This window comes from Arvicanthis niloticus, chromosome X, assembly GCF_011762505.2.
Source record: "Arvicanthis niloticus isolate mArvNil1 chromosome X, mArvNil1.pat.X, whole genome shotgun sequence".
Classification (NCBI taxonomy): domain Eukaryota; kingdom Metazoa; phylum Chordata; class Mammalia; order Rodentia; family Muridae; genus Arvicanthis; species Arvicanthis niloticus.
Genome location: NC_047679.1, coordinates 11,063,435 through 11,078,485, shown reverse-complemented (window position 1 = coordinate 11,078,485; position 15,051 = coordinate 11,063,435). Strand labels below are relative to the sequence as shown.

General features: G+C 45.1%; 1 protein-coding gene across 1 annotated transcript; it reads right to left on the bottom strand.

Moving 5' to 3' along the window:
- Window positions 1–6,666: 6,666 nt before the first annotated feature.
- Ebp (EBP cholestenol delta-isomerase) lies at window positions 6,667–13,968 on the bottom strand. The gene is made up of 5 exons (XM_034485218.2): window positions 13,846–13,968; window positions 11,376–11,734; window positions 8,293–8,329; window positions 8,053–8,183; window positions 6,667–7,183 (listed from the first exon to the last, which is right to left on the bottom strand). The coding sequence occupies exons 2-5, from the start codon at window positions 11,674–11,676 to the stop codon at window positions 6,960–6,962; spliced, it is 693 nt and encodes a 230-aa protein (XP_034341109.1). The 5' UTR covers window positions 11,677–11,734; window positions 13,846–13,968; the 3' UTR covers window positions 6,667–6,959.
- Between the last annotated feature and the right edge of the window lie 1,083 nt (window positions 13,969–15,051).

Below are 15,051 nucleotides of genomic sequence, written 5' to 3'. Positions count from 1 at the left end.
CTCAGTGACTCTGATTTATAGCCCCAGTAGCTTTTCTCGACAAGTTGGCAGTATCAGTCTGGAGTATTTTAAAGTAATTTTTTTTTTTTTTTGCCTGAGCATTATACGTTAAAAAAAAAATTACACTTTTTGGAAGCTATAAATAACAGGGACTTTTCTTTGAAAGCGAGCTAGGGTTATTAGTATGTCTTTCCTGTTCTACATGCACTACTTGATGTTTTCTGCTGGGAAAGAGTTGGACAGTCTGCTTCTCATTTCAGTTATATTGAGTGCAATAACCAACCCATTAGCACTAAAGGCATTGGTGCACCCTTTGGACAGGGTAAGATGTCCCTGTCTTGGGCAGAGACAGAAAGATACTGGAAGCAAGGAAATAAAAAAGGAGAGCCTTACTGTTATTCTGCAGAGAACGTTTCTGTTGCAACCGGCTCCCCTCTACCTGGCTTGAGACAAAAGACTTAACAAGCCTGAATAGTTACTATGTTGTGGCCTGCTCCGCTCTGCCTGGCTTCAAACTGCCACTCCGGTCTTCAGGTCAGGGTCTAGAGGGAGAGAGAGTGAGGATGAGGAGAAAAGATGCAAGGAATGGAGACAAGACAGCTGTTCTGATCAAGTCTCTTTATTTGAAGGGAAATCTAGGATATTTATACACTTTTGCCACGCTCCCTGTAGGTGCATGGATATGACGTAGGCCTTGGAGGTGTGGCTAGCATGTGGATAAGTGCTTTCTAGCCGCTTTCTGCTAAAGGTCGGCTCCCAACATGTTTCCTTTCATTTGTCTATTCATTCTTCTACTTAGCAAATATAAAGTATACGTGCTAGACAGACTTCATCTATCAATTCATTTTGTCTGCATTCAAAAGTCAATGAGGTGGACATTATTGATAGTACTACTGTACCTCTCTGCTGAGAAGTAGGTCAGTATTAAAGGCTGTGGAGAGAGAAGTTCAAGGTCAGAGGGTAAAGTAGCACAGAGTCGGTAGAACAATGGACAGAGACTGAGGCTGTGCCTAGTGTGTGAGGCCATGCAAAGTCGGCTTGTCTTTAAACAGGCCAAGGGATTGAGAAATAGCATATGAAATGAATTGATCCCAGTGAAGTGATGCTGGACTTTAGTCTTAACATTTGGCCAGACATTTCATGACTGCCAGTGGTATTGTTGCTGCCACGCCTGCCGCCTTTTGGAACGTGTGTATTAAAACTGTTTTCCTTGCTTTAAACACAAAAGACATTTCTCCAACCCTACACAGAAAGCCGGGATGAAGCCAGGATTTGAACTGAAGTCCAGCTTTACACAGACGGGGCATAAGGAAGCTCTGTGGGGGCAGTGATGAGGCCTGTTAGATGTGATCAAGAGACAGTGATGAGGGCTTGTTGGGTAGCAGTGGGTAAGTTGACTGGTGGAGAGTCTTTGCAGTAAATAATGGACATTGAGTTGTAAGGGAAAGGTTAATGATGGAGCCCATGGGACAGATAATGAGTCTGTAGGGGGGCTGTAGTTGTCTTTTAGGGTGAGTGGTAAGGGATCTATAAGTTACTGATGCGATGCTGTAGAGTGACAGGGGTCTGCAAGGTTGGTGCTGGGGTATTGTGTTGTGAGAGATTGGGGAATCGTGGCATAGTGGAGTGAGTTATGATAGAGTGTCTGTGGGGTGAATGGCAAGGCCCGTGGAGTGAGAGGTCTGAGGGTTCCCGATGCATGAGTCTGTAGAATGACTGATTGGGGGCCAGGAAGCTAAGTGATGGAGGAAAGCTCTGTCAGGTGAATGGTGGGTAGTCTGTGGAGTGATATGAATTACATAGTTAGTAATGGGGCCCATGCAGGATGTAATGAGGTCTACGAGTGAAGTGGTGTCTGTAGGACTAGAGACTGGGGACCTGTAGGCTATGTGGTGGGGACTTTTACAGTGAGTAGTGGGTGTTTCTGTGGCTCTGTGTAGTACTGCTGCGAGATATATGGGATGAGTAATCAGGATAATGCTGCTTTAAAAAAATTTCATGCAGAAGTTCTAATTTCCAGTAACTTACAGTGTGGGTATCTTTGGAGGTAGGGCCTCTAAAGAGATGATTAAGGGAGAATGAGGCAGACAGGTTGAGCTCTGATGAAACTCTGCCTGGTACCCTGAGAAGCAATTAGGATCTGGGCATGTACAAAGGAGGGAGACCTTAGGAAGACACAGTGAGATATAGCCACCAGCAAGCCAAGGAGAGGTGACTCACAACAAAGCAAACCTGAACGTGAACTTTCAGCCTCCAGAGCTAAGACTACAAATGGCTCCTGTTTGTTGTCCTGTGGGTTAAACAGGGGACATTGTACAAGCTAGCCACGTACTCTACCATGAATCTGTGTCCCCAGCTCCTTTTTAAAATTTTTTTTTGCAATTGTTTTTGTGAGACAGAGTTCCTCCATGTAGCCTTGGCTGTCCTGGAACTCACTCTGTAGACCAGGCTAGCCTCAAAACTCACAGAGGCCGGGTGGTGGTGGCGCACGCCTTTAATCCCAGCACTTGGGAGGCAGAGGCAGGTGGATTTCTGAGTTCAAGGCCAGCCTGGTCTACAGAGTGAGTTCCAGGACAGCCAGGGCTACACAGAGAAACCCTGTCTCGAAAAACCAAAAAAAAAAAAAACCTCACTAGGACATGTCTGGTCATCCTTTTACTTTTTGAGACAGGGTTTCACCAGGTTGTCATGGCTGGCCTGGGAACTTGGATTCTCTTACCTTGGCCTATCAAGTCGCTTACACCACCAGACCCAGGAAATTCTGTTGTCTTAACCACTTGACAGGCAGACAAAACACCTGTAACCCCAGTCAGTATTTGAGATCTGGAGTTCAAGGTCAGCCTCTGATATATGAGCAACTGCCTACCTACACCATCATCCCACTGCCTCTTGATCTATGGCATATTGTTAGTACAGACTTACTATTAAGTAGGATGGATGCTACTAACAGAGACATTTAAAGATGTGGAGGCAGTTTTATAACTGGGTAGAGGAAGAGGTTTGGGGGGGGGTTACATGCTTTTAAAAGCCTTGATTTTGTATAGTCTCAACATTGTCACCCATTCCTATGTTGAAACCTAATTTTCAGTGTGACAATATTAGGAGGTAGATATAGGGTTTAGAGTTCTAAACTTTCAACTATGTAAGGACACAGTAAAAAAGTGGCCCTCACTAGATACCCAGTTGGTTAGTACTAGCTTCTGGAACTGTGAAAGAAGTTTTTGTTGTTTATAAGACATCCAGCTTATAGTATTTTGTTACAGGAGCCCAAGAAGACTAAGACAACAGCTGTATGTATGTTTGTATGGGGGTGGAGAGGTGGCTCAGCCATCGAGAACAATGGCTGCCCTTTCAAATCCAGGTTCCATTCCCAAGCACACATATGGCAGCTCACAACTGTCTCTAACTGTAGTTCCAAGGAATTCAGTGCCCTCTTCTGACCTCAATGTCCCTGCATGCATGTGGTGCACAAACATACATGCAAGCAAAATACCCTCACATATACAATAAAATAAAATGAAAAAAATTTAAGAAGAAAAAAATTTAAAAATAAAGACAGTAAAACTATGGACATTACAGGTGCTTCTGTTGAGATCTGACATGGAAATAAGGACACACGGAAACTGGAAGGAATGCAAAGAACTTGACTGAATTTATTCCAATAAAGGTAGAACTTGTGAGTGATAAACTTGGATTTTTAGATGAGATTCCTAAGAAATGCACTGAAGAATGTTACAGACGGCGGCTCATGCCTGTTATCCCACCACACAAGAGGCTGAGACAAGAGGAAGGCCATGAAGTTTAGGCAATTCTGGCTACATAATTAATTCCAGACCAGCCTGGACTACAGCATGAGAACCTATCTGGAAAACAAAGGGAAAGAAGCACACAAAAAGAAAAGGAAAAGTATTGAAACCTGGTTTCTCCTTGTTGCAACAGAAAAATATGAACAGGAACAGAGCAATTGAAAAAGAAGTGTTTTGGAGCAGGGTGCAGTGGCACACACCTTCAATCCTAGCATTTGTTAAGTTCGAGGTCACCGTGATCTACAGAGTTCCAGGACAGCCAAGAATACAGAGTACACAGAGAAACCCTGCCTCAAAAATTCTTTTTAAAGGGGGGCTGGGGGGAATGACGATAAGATTTAGAACAATTTTTGCCTAACCCATAATGCAAAAACCACGAATGTGTTCTAGAGGAAAGACCAAGGGTGTGGCTAGATAATCCATAAACATCATTGCTGTATATATTTCACTGATCTAAGCAGCTCTCTTCTCAGAATCCAGAAGCAGAGGTGGAATAACACCAGCACAGACCGCCAGCCAACTGAGACAGGGAGACAAGGAAGGACAAAATAAAGGAAGGCCCTCCCCCTTCTGCAATTCTATAGGATAGAACAGTAGGGGTTTCAGGCTGTGTGAGATGGGTGATTCCCGTGGTAGAACTGGCTGTACCTCAGTTTTGAAAGGCACGCAGTTCCTTGGTTTTAGTGGAACAAGCTGCCACTGAGGGTAACATTTTGGCTCCAGTAGGTTCAGAGGCAGAGGAAGACAGCATCAAGTCAAGATTTAACACTAAGTGGACATTTAACTTACTTGGAACTTGTGACCCCTTTCTTCTTTCAAGTTCTCCATTGTGGAATGGGATTTCCTACCTCCTCCACTGCTCCCCACCCCCCCCTCACCAACCCAGACAGGGTCTCACTATGTAGCTCTGACTGGCCTGGAATTCACAAGACATTTGTCCCCCACTGCCTCTTGAGTGCTGGGATTAAGTGTGCCCTACTTCTGGCTTTGCCATTGCATTTTGTAAACAGAACACTCACCTTGTTTCACACGTTCACAGCTGTTAAGTTTCAAACCGGAGACAAAAGGCTGAGGTGCCTATTTAACATATCAAAGGAGACCTAGCAGCTCGCTTCTCCCAGCATGCCCTAGTCCCTACCAGTTACAGGGTGTGGCAGGCATACCCCACCCTTTCCAGCCCAGGGGCTGGGCTGTTCTTCTCAAGAGCCTCTTCCCTAATAAGATTCAGCCATTTTGGTTACCTGTCCCTTTTGTACCTTTGTCCTCCTGGCTGCTGCATCTGGTCCCTCTCCTCTGCCTTCTTATCCCCGTCTCTCCATATGGCCCAGCTCAGTCTGGTCATATCCACTCTGGACTCTCCCAGATGCCTCTGGCTCTGCTCTCCCGCATCTCTACAATGAACTTTCTCCTCCACCATACCTGGAAGCCGTATGTCCTTCCCTTTTAATTCCCTTTCCCCATTCAACAGTAAAATAGGAGTTCTTGCCTCTGGATGATTCATTCCCCGTCTTATTCAGGTGAATAACGTATTGGGGTTAAAAATCCATGCCAGGGGAGAGAGGGATCAGGGGTTAGGAGCACTGGCTACTCTCCTAGCACTTATAAGGTGGCTCACAACCATCCAGTCCCAGGGGATCTGATACCTTCTTCTGGCTTCTACACATGCTACACACACGTGTTGCACAGAAAACAGCCATATACATTAAGATAAAGGTATACTTAAGAAAATCCATGCAAGGAACTAGGCATGCTAGCACAAGCATGATCTCCCCACTGGAGACACTGAGCTAGAAGGATCAGGAAGATCACCAGTTCAACTTCAGCCTGAGTTTCATGGAAAGATCAGCCGGGAATACATACCTTGTCTCCAAATGAATGAATGAATGAATCAACCAGTCAAAAGCTAGACTTAGTGGCACACACTTCTAATCCTAGCATTGAGGGGCTGCTACCCTGGACAACATAATGAGTCCCAGTGTAGCTTAGGTTATATAATGAGACCATGACTCAAAAAAAAAAAAAAAAAAAAAAAAAAGAAACCAAAAATTAAAAAGGTCATTCATGATTGATGGACATGGCTCAGGGAAATAAAGCCCTTGTCTAAGGCCCTGGATTCTCTGTGATCAAAAGGTGATTCTAGGATGAGCGAAGGAGTTGAGGATGAGGGATGGGATAAACAAAGTCTGCATGCAAGGACATGAATTTAGGGAGTCCAGGGGGCAGGGATGTATGGACTGAAGTGTGTCCTCTTCGGTTTCATATACTGAAGTCCTTATTCCCAGAATCTGAGAGGGTGGCGAGTCTTTTAAAAGATGTGATTAAGTTAAAAGTGAGGCTAGCTCAATAGACTCTAATCCAATCTGAATGGTGTCCTAAGAGGAAAGCTGTGCACATACAAACAGCAGAAGCCGGGGACACAGGGAGATGTGAGAACATCTGGGAACACAGAATGCAGTGCTAAGGAAAGAGACTTCAGAAAATAAAAATATAAAGCCAAACCTTCCGACACCTTGACTGACTGGCTCCAGTCCTGAGAACATCCATGTCTGTTGCTTAAAGCGTTCAATCCATATCATTTTGTTACAGCAGCTCAAGCTAATATGAGGGGACTAGGAGGTTACTGGCGGGATTGATGGGGTAAGTGATGGGGTGACCTGGAAGGGAGGTCTATGGAGTAAGTTCTAGGTTCTACAGGGTAAATTATCACCGTGCATGGAGTCAGTCAGTGTTAGGGGTTTGTAAGGGCAGACAAGGTATACCTACGTGATGATGGAAACCTACGGATGGTGAAGTAATGGGAGACGTCTGTGGGGCTAGTTATATGACATTTCTGTGATTAGTAATTAAATATCTCTCAGTGTTATAGTTAAAGACATTTTATTTCCTGGTTTTGGACATTGCCACCATCACGGACTTCCCACCTTCTCTTCCATCTTTTCCCTATGGTGCCTGGCACAAGCTCCGCACATTCCCTACCTTTTCTGACTCTGGCCCTTTGCGTGCTCACTCATCGGGTCTGAGTGTGACAAATCCGATAGTTCTGACCCTCCAACCTGTGTGAGGAGGAGGAGGAAGAGGAGGAGGAGGGTTCGAGTCTTCTGGTAAGTTGGGAGAGCGCCTCATCAGCAGGGTCCCAGCCCACTCTCCAGCTCTTTAGTTATGCTTGCTCTTAATTTTCATGACTTTGCTGTCCAGCATGCTCTGGGCATTAGCGAGATGCTTTATGGCATCAAACACAAGAATGCCTGGTACCACCAACCATATGGCATTCATGACAACAAAGTAGAACCAGAAATAAATAGGGTGACCTAGCTCCCCATGTTGGAATCCATCTCGTAGCTCTGTCAGGAAGTACAGCACATCCCCGTATATCTGGCCTGTGGGAGGCAAGAGAAGGAAAAGTCCTTGTGAGGACAAGGAAGCTAAGCCAGGCTTGACTCCATGGCATCCCCTAAGGCAATTCTTCAAATAACTCAACCCACATTCTGAAACCAAAGCTGGAAATCTGACATAACAAGGTACAGTTTCCAGAAATCAGAGTTTGGGGGATTTTTTTCCTTTCTTGCCTTCTTCCTAACCCTCCCTCTGTACCCCACCCTGTGTGTGTGTGTGTGTGTGTGTGTGTGTGTGTATGAGAGAGAGACACAGACAGACACATACACACACACACACACACACACACAGAGAGAGAGAGAGAGAGAGACAGAGAGACAGAGAGACAGAGAGAGAGAGAGACAGTCTTGCTATGTAGCCTAGGTTGACCTCAAACTCACAATCCTGCCTCAGCCTTCTATTAGCTAGGATTATAAGCATGTACCCATGTGCCACCATACCCAGCAGGAGCATGGAGACTTCAACTCAGGGCAGCTCATCCTAGAACTGAAGGCAAGCTTAAAATCCTAGAATGTATGACAACTTGGGATTTCAGAACTAAAGAGAGCTCATATAAGCAAATAAAAGAAAGCTAACACTCCAGGTCCTGGCTCTGGACCCAGGAGCTTCGTGTAGCATCAAATACATCATGTAACCTTAGTAGGAAACTCTGATGGAGAAAGAAGAGAAATATACATTCCTTCTGGAGAGCCAAGCACAGAGAGGGATTTTGGTGTTTCAAGGCACCAAGGAGCTTATAATTGAGCATGTCTTATCCCTGAATGGACACTTAGGAGATCTCACCCACGGGGATGGGCCTGTGTCTATGGATTCCCCCAGTAACCCTTGAAGTGCCAGGTATAGACTTTCTCACCCACAGAGACCACAAGCTGTAGGACAAATCGGAAGGGTTGATGGCGGAGAAAGGCAATCACTACCCATAGGCTGAGTGGTCCCCAGAGACAAGCTGTGACAGTCTCCATACAGACAATGAAGCCGTCACTACTGCAAGAGAAAAGATGGACACTGGCATCATTATGCTCTCATTAATGTCCCCAACTCACCATTGTCACAAACCAATGCAGGTTTCCACTAACAGAGGCAAAATACTTACAGGATATATCGGCTATCTCCCTTGGAATACTCTTTCCCTGAGGGAGACAAAGATACATGAAGAATCAAGTCAGGAAATGGAACTCATATCTATGATAATCACAAGAAATGTTATAATACCCTGTACAATGGAGGTAGTAGTTTTGCTTCTAAGGTGTGTGTTTATATAATTTGTGTAAAGACTGATATAGAACAATGTTGCGATGGTTACAAGGTATTATAAAAGGAGGTATAAATGATCATGTGGCTCAGGTGTGATGGCGCATGCTTGTAATCTTAGCACTGGGGAGGTAGAGGCAGGAGGACAAGAACTTCAAGTTCATCCTTTAACTACATAGATACTTAGAAGCCAGCAAGGACTACATGAGACTCCTTCTGGAAACAAATAAAAGACGGAGAGTGAAAGGTGGGGGTGGGACCGAGCAAGTATATGCACACACATATGTGAACAGATAGGTGCATGAAAGAGTGAGCAGATAATCGGAAGATCCAAGGGTGTAGCTCAGTGATAGAGCATGTCTGAGGCCCTGTGTTGTATTCCCAACACCTCTCCCAAACCATAACCCCAATACAGGCAAGGGTCTTAAATGGGTTCTTCCTAAAGGATTATTTCCGAATGGCCAATTAACATATGGAAGGTGCTCAAAGCATCATTAGTCCTCAAGGAAAAGCAAATTAAAACCACAGTGAATCATTACATCTACTAGAGGGTCTAAACTTTAGGAAATATCTGATGATACTAAGTGGATGTGGAAGAACCAGGACTCCGCTGTTCCGCTGATGGGACTGTAACCTTACAATCATTTCTGCAAACAGTTTGGTAGGGTTCTCTCCCAACCCACACAAAACCCAGGGCCTTGAATGTGAGTGCCAAGTAAGCACTATAGTGCTGAGCTACACCCCTAAAATTGTAGCCCCTAAAATTGTAACCATAGTTACTATAAGATCCAGCCACTCACCTGTATCTAGTTATCTAACATAAATGGAAACAATTGTGTGTATGTATGAGTATGGATGTGTGGACATGTGTGTGTGTGTGTGTGTGTGTGTATGTTTTTTTTTTGTTTTTTTTTTTTTTTGGTTTTTTGAGACAGGGTTTCTCTGTATAGCCTTGGCTGTCCTGGAACTCACTCTGTAGACCAGGCTGGCCTCTAACTCAGAAATCTGCCTGCCTCTGCCTCCCAAGTGCTGGGATTAAAGGCGTGCGCCACCACTGCCCGGCGTGTGTGTATATGTAAAGTAAAATGCCCATAGCATCTTTATTCATGGGGCCAAAAAGACATTGTCAAGAATATAGAAGTCTGCTGGGCGGTGGTGGCACATGCCTTTAATTCCAGCACTTGGGAGGCAGAGGCAGGTGGATTTCTGAGTTTGAGGCCAGCCTGGTCTACAGAGTGAGTTCCAGGACAGCCAGGGATACACAGAAAAACCCTGTCTCGAAGAAAACCAAAAAAAAAAATAAATAAATAAATAAAAATAAAAAATAAATAAATAATATAGAAGTCTCGGGGGAAATATACCACAGTACTGTACAAGCCAAATAATTTTATAATGTTTATGCTTTGAAAGTGCTTTATGAAAGGAGGAGTGACCCCATTTTTAAAAGCAACATTTGGAAGTGCATGTATACCATGCTACTATTTATATAATGACTCATGCGGATATATGTGCAATCAAACAGTTAACAGGCTGGGTGTGGTGGCAGAAGCCTTTAATGCCAGCATCTGGAAGGCAGAGGCAGGAGAATTTCTGAGTTCAAGACTAGCCTTGTCTACATAGAGTTCCAGGCCAGCCAAAGCTATACAGTGAGGTCTTGTCTCAAAACCAACCAACCAACCAAGCAAACAACCAAACAAACAAACAAACAAGTCTGGAGGTGTGGATAGCTCAGAGATAAAGTACTTGCTGCTCTTGCGAAGGATCTGGGTTCAGTCCCCACGAGGGGACTCAAAACTGTCCCTAACTAGATGGGGTATGGTAGTATACCCTTTAATCCAAGTACTTGGGGGGCAGAACCAATCGATCTGTGTGAATTCAAGGCCAGCTTGATCTACACACAGCAAATTCCAGTCAGGTTTATGTAAAGCCCTGTCTCCAAAAATACATATATGTAAAATAAATTTTAAAAACATTTTTTTTGGGGGGGCATGGGGATAGGGGATGCCATCTGAAGTGTAAATAAAATATCTAATAAAAAAAAACAATTTTTTTTTTTTGTTTTTCGAGACAGGGTTTCTCTGTGTAGCCCTGGCTGTCCTGGAACTCACTCTGTAGACCAGGCTGGCCTCGAACTCAGAAATCCGCCTGCCTCTGCCTCCCAAGTGCTGGGATCAAAGGTGTGAGCCACCACCGTAAAAACAATTTAAAAGGCCTATGATGAGCAGTGCATTGTAGAGAGGTGGTTATGTGGTTAAAATCACTGCTTTTCAGGAGGTCAGGGCATGCACATTTTGACTCAATCCTTTTTAACTCCAGTCCTAGAGGTCTCAATTGCCTCTTTTGATCTGCAGGTATTGCATGCATGAATTATACAGATATCCATGTAGGGAAAACACTCATGCACATCAAATTAAAATAAAAAATATTAATTAAAAAATTGGGGCTGGAGAGATGGCTCCGTGGTTAAGAGCACTGACTGCTCTTCCAGAGGTCCTGAGTTCAATTCCCAGCAACCACATGGTGGCTCACAACCATCTGTAATGGGATCTGATGCCCTCTTCTGGTGTGTCTGAAGACAGCGACAGTGAGATATATATTACATTACAAGGATTAAAAAGAAAAGCCCAGCCATCCTTAATTTCAGTTTCAGGGGATGTGGTGTCTGCCTCCACGGGCATGTACAAGGCATAAAAACACTTGTGTGCAGACAGCACACTCATAAATACAAAATAAAAATTAATAAATTTTAAAAATAAAAACAAAGAATCCCAGCACAGAAAACAACTGCTCAGGCTTTAAAAAAAAAAAAAAAAAAAAAAAATAACAGAATTAGAAAAAAGGAGAAAGCATTGGTGAGTGGGTAACTATCAAAGTGAATCTCTACCCAGAAAGTTCCCTCCCACAATAGAAGAACCCAGGACTCACAGAGTTGGGATAAGAAGGCTTGGTCTTCGAGAAGGATGTCATGGTAGAAAGAGAACCAACCCTCGATCACAAGGTGAATGAATGTACACACAGCAAACCAGCACAGGGCCAGTCGACGCCCAGTTCCAAGTGGGACAACGGAAGCTCGGCTAGACAACAGCCACGTGATCACAATTAGGCCCCCAGAGATGGAGAATAGGCCAACCAGGATATGCCAAGTCTGGAGGTCATTAGGCACGAAGTTGTCCAGCTTCAGGTGCCTGGGCCAGTACGGGTGCAAGGGGACCATATTGGTGGTCATGGTTCTATGAACCGCTGGTAGCTTTGTATATAAACAGAGAAAAAAGGAACAGAAAAACCTGGGCAAACAGAAAGCACATGGTGAGATAAAGCACATCCAAATACTTTTCAACAAAAGTAAGTGAAGTATACCTATTATTTGACAAAATGACTTGTAAGACTGGATTTTATTTTATTTATTTATTTATTTATTCATTTATTTATTGTTTTTTTTTTTTTTTTTCAAGACAGGGTTTCTTTGTGTAGCCCTGGCTGTCCTGGAACTCACTCTGAAGACCAGGCTGGCCTCGAACTCAGAAATCCGCCTGCCTCTGCCTCCCAAGTGCCAGGATTAAAGGCGTGCGCCACCACCGCCTGGCAAGACTGGATTTTAAAAGGACCAAGTTTAGCTGAACCTGGTGTCACAGGCACTTATGCAATGAGGCCCAGCCCTTGAAGGCAGGTGGATCTCTGTAAGTTTGAGGCCAGCCTGGTGTACATAGTGAGTGCCAGGTTAGCCAGGGCTACAAAGTGATAAATACCCTGTCTCAGAATGAGAGGTGGGGAAGGAGGGGGGGAAGGAGGGAGAGAATCTAATTTTGTGGCATTTCAAGAATATAACTGGGGATGTATCAGTGATTTAGAGCACTTGCTCTCACGCCCACACGGTGGCTCACTGGCTCACGACCATCTCTAACTCCAGTTCCAGCAGATCCAACACCTTCTGGCTTCTGTGGGCACATACATACATACATACATACATACATGCATTTACAATACTCATACCTATAAAATAAATCTTAAAAAGGGAATATAGCTCAGATTTGAAACTTCATAAAGAATAAAGGCTTGTCTGAGGCCTCTGGCAGATATAGCAACAAGAAATGGGCCTGGCTTGTTACTAGAGGGCTAGTTAGAAAATGGAGTAGCCATGACAAGGGAAAAGGTCCTCCTTACTCTCTAGATAATAATGTCAGAGATTTGGACATATTTGACATGGTCCCCTGTAAAAGAACTATAAACCCTTCTGGGAAACAGCACAAACCTGTCAAAGCTGGCTAACAGATTCATATGTATAAAGATTCCTTTGATCAACATGTTTTCTCTACCGTCTTCGCCTGCAAGTCTGTACTGAAATCTGATCTTCAAGGACAGTGGATTTATTTAAAAAAGCAAAACAAAACAAAATAAAAACAACAACAACAACAACAACAACAAAAAAAACCAAGCACACACTTTCCTTAGTACCTCAACTTAGTTATAACACTGCGTGGTAGCACACACCTGAAATCCCAACATTCTGGGGTCTGAAGCTAGCCTGGTCTACATAGAAAGTTCAGAGAAGCCAGAGCTACATAGCAAGATACTATATTGAAACAAACAAATTTAGAGATTAAGTCGCTTCTAAGACCTCTGAGTCAGATAAATCGCTTCTGCGGGGCACCTAGATGCATTCCTTTTTAACACTCCTTTGTCAAGTGTAGCTCCCCGTTCTGCTTAATAAACTAACTTTGCTTCATTGTGATACATCCTAGCATTGTCTTGCACAGCAGGTTTCAAGGCCTCCCGGTGCACCTAGGCAGAGGCTCCTGAGGCTCTGAAGAGGAATCATCGGGCCGAGGAATCGTTGCACTGCCAGCAACATCGAGTTGTAGCTCTTGTTGCTAGTCACAAAGTATGGTCACAGACTGGTGGGAGAGTCACTGTCACCTAGACAGGTCCTAGCACTTTGGGGCTCAGTTTTGTTTTGTTTTTTTTTTTTTTTTTTGGAAAGACACAGGAATATAGCCTACGTGCACTGCACGGTCCAGTGGCTGGGATTTAACTGAACGCTACTCCCACCCGCGGGATTGCAGACATGACTAATCAGAGCTGTGGCCTCAAGCACTGCGTTTCAAAAGCAAGACTCCAGGCAATTAGTCAACAAACCAGGAGTAGCAAAGGCAGGGGTCTCACGGGCGGCGCTAAGCAAGAAAAAGGGGAACCAAGCCCAGAGACCACCAATCACAACCAGAACCTTCCACTGTAGCTGCCCAACGAGAGGGCGAGTCTTCCGTCGTCTGGACAACCGGTTTAGGGCCCGGGTCCCGCGCAGGCGCAGGGTAGGGCAGGGCTAGCAGGCAAACCGCTGTCGTGGAGGGTCTGGGCACGTGGAGGGACTTGGGCAAGCTGGCTGGCGGAGGGCACTCACCCCAGGCGGCGCGATCGCGGGGCGACTTCCTAACACAGGCTTGCGACTTTCCAGGAAGACCTGCAGGCTCCCTAATAGCCCCAGTTCCGCTCAGCTCTCGCGCTTCCCCGCCCGATGGAGCGGACCAATAGTGAAGTGGAGAAGGTGGCTTCTGCCAATAGGAGTCCTCCGTATGTCGCAGGCCCTGTCCTCGCCTATGGTGTCATCTTCCCTGTTGGCTGAGACCAAGTCAGGAGTGGGGTGGAGACCTGCAAGGTCAGTGGGCGCTTTCTGCTGATAGCAAATCTATGCTTTTCTGAACTTCAATTTCCCTGCCCCTTTATCAATCGCACAAGATAAGGCTAATGAAATGGTAAATCCTCAACATTTGCTAGTGAGCCGGAGTTGTGGAGTTACGTGGTCCTCTATCTCTAAGTTTTCTAGGCAACCAATCAGTTCCAGGACCCATTCTTAGTCCGAATGCAAAGAACATACGGCAGGTGGATTACTTTCAGCACAAACCTAGAGCCCACCAGAGCTCAGAACTCTCTAGTCCTAACATCAGACACCCTCAAATCCTCATTCCTGCTGACCAATTGATGTGGAGACTCTCAACTGTGTCAGTTTTTTTTTTTTCTTTTCTTTTTAAAAAAAATTTTAAAGGTTTTTCGAGACAGGGTTTCTCTGTGTAGCCCTGGCTGTCCTGGAACTCACTCTGTAGACCAGGCTGGCCTCGAACTCAGAAATCTGCCTGCCTCTGCCTCCCAAGTGCAGGGATTAAAGGCGTGTGCCACCACTGCCCGGCCAACCGTGCCAGTTCCTCCCCCCCCCCCCCGCTCTCCTCCCCCCCCAGACAGGGTTTCAGGGTTTCTCTGTGTAGTCCTGGCTGTCCCGGAAACTCACTCTGCAGACCAGGCTATCCTCGAACTCAGAAATCAACCTGCCTCTGCCTCCCAAGTGCTGGGATTAAAGGCATGCGCCACCACAGCCTGGCTACTACAGAATCTTTTTTTTGGGGGGGGGGGGTTTGGAGACAAGGTTTCTCTGTGTAGCCCTGGCTGTCCTGGAACTCACTCTTTTTTTTTTTTTTTTTTTTTCAATTTTTTTTCGAGACAGGGTTTCTCTGGATAGCCCTGGCTGTCCTGCCTGGAACTCTCTGTAGACCAGGCTGGCTTTGAACTCAGAAATCCCCCGGCCTCTGCCTCCCAAGTGCCAAGATTAAAGGCT

Bases quoted from the DNA above. Each gene is read 5' to 3' on its own strand.
- Ebp (XM_034485218.2), bottom strand. From the start codon at position 11,676: ATGACCACCAATATGGTCCCCTTGCACCCGTACTGGCCCAGGCACCTG. The intron at 8,330-11,375 runs GTGAGTCCTGGG...TGTCTCCCTCAG, and splicing joins AGCCTTCTTATCCCAACTCT to GGAAAGAGTATTCCAAGGGA. The intron at 8,184-8,292 runs GTAAGTATTTTG...TTTCTCTTGCAG, and splicing joins GGAGATAGCCGATATATCCT to TAGTGACGGCTTCATTGTCT.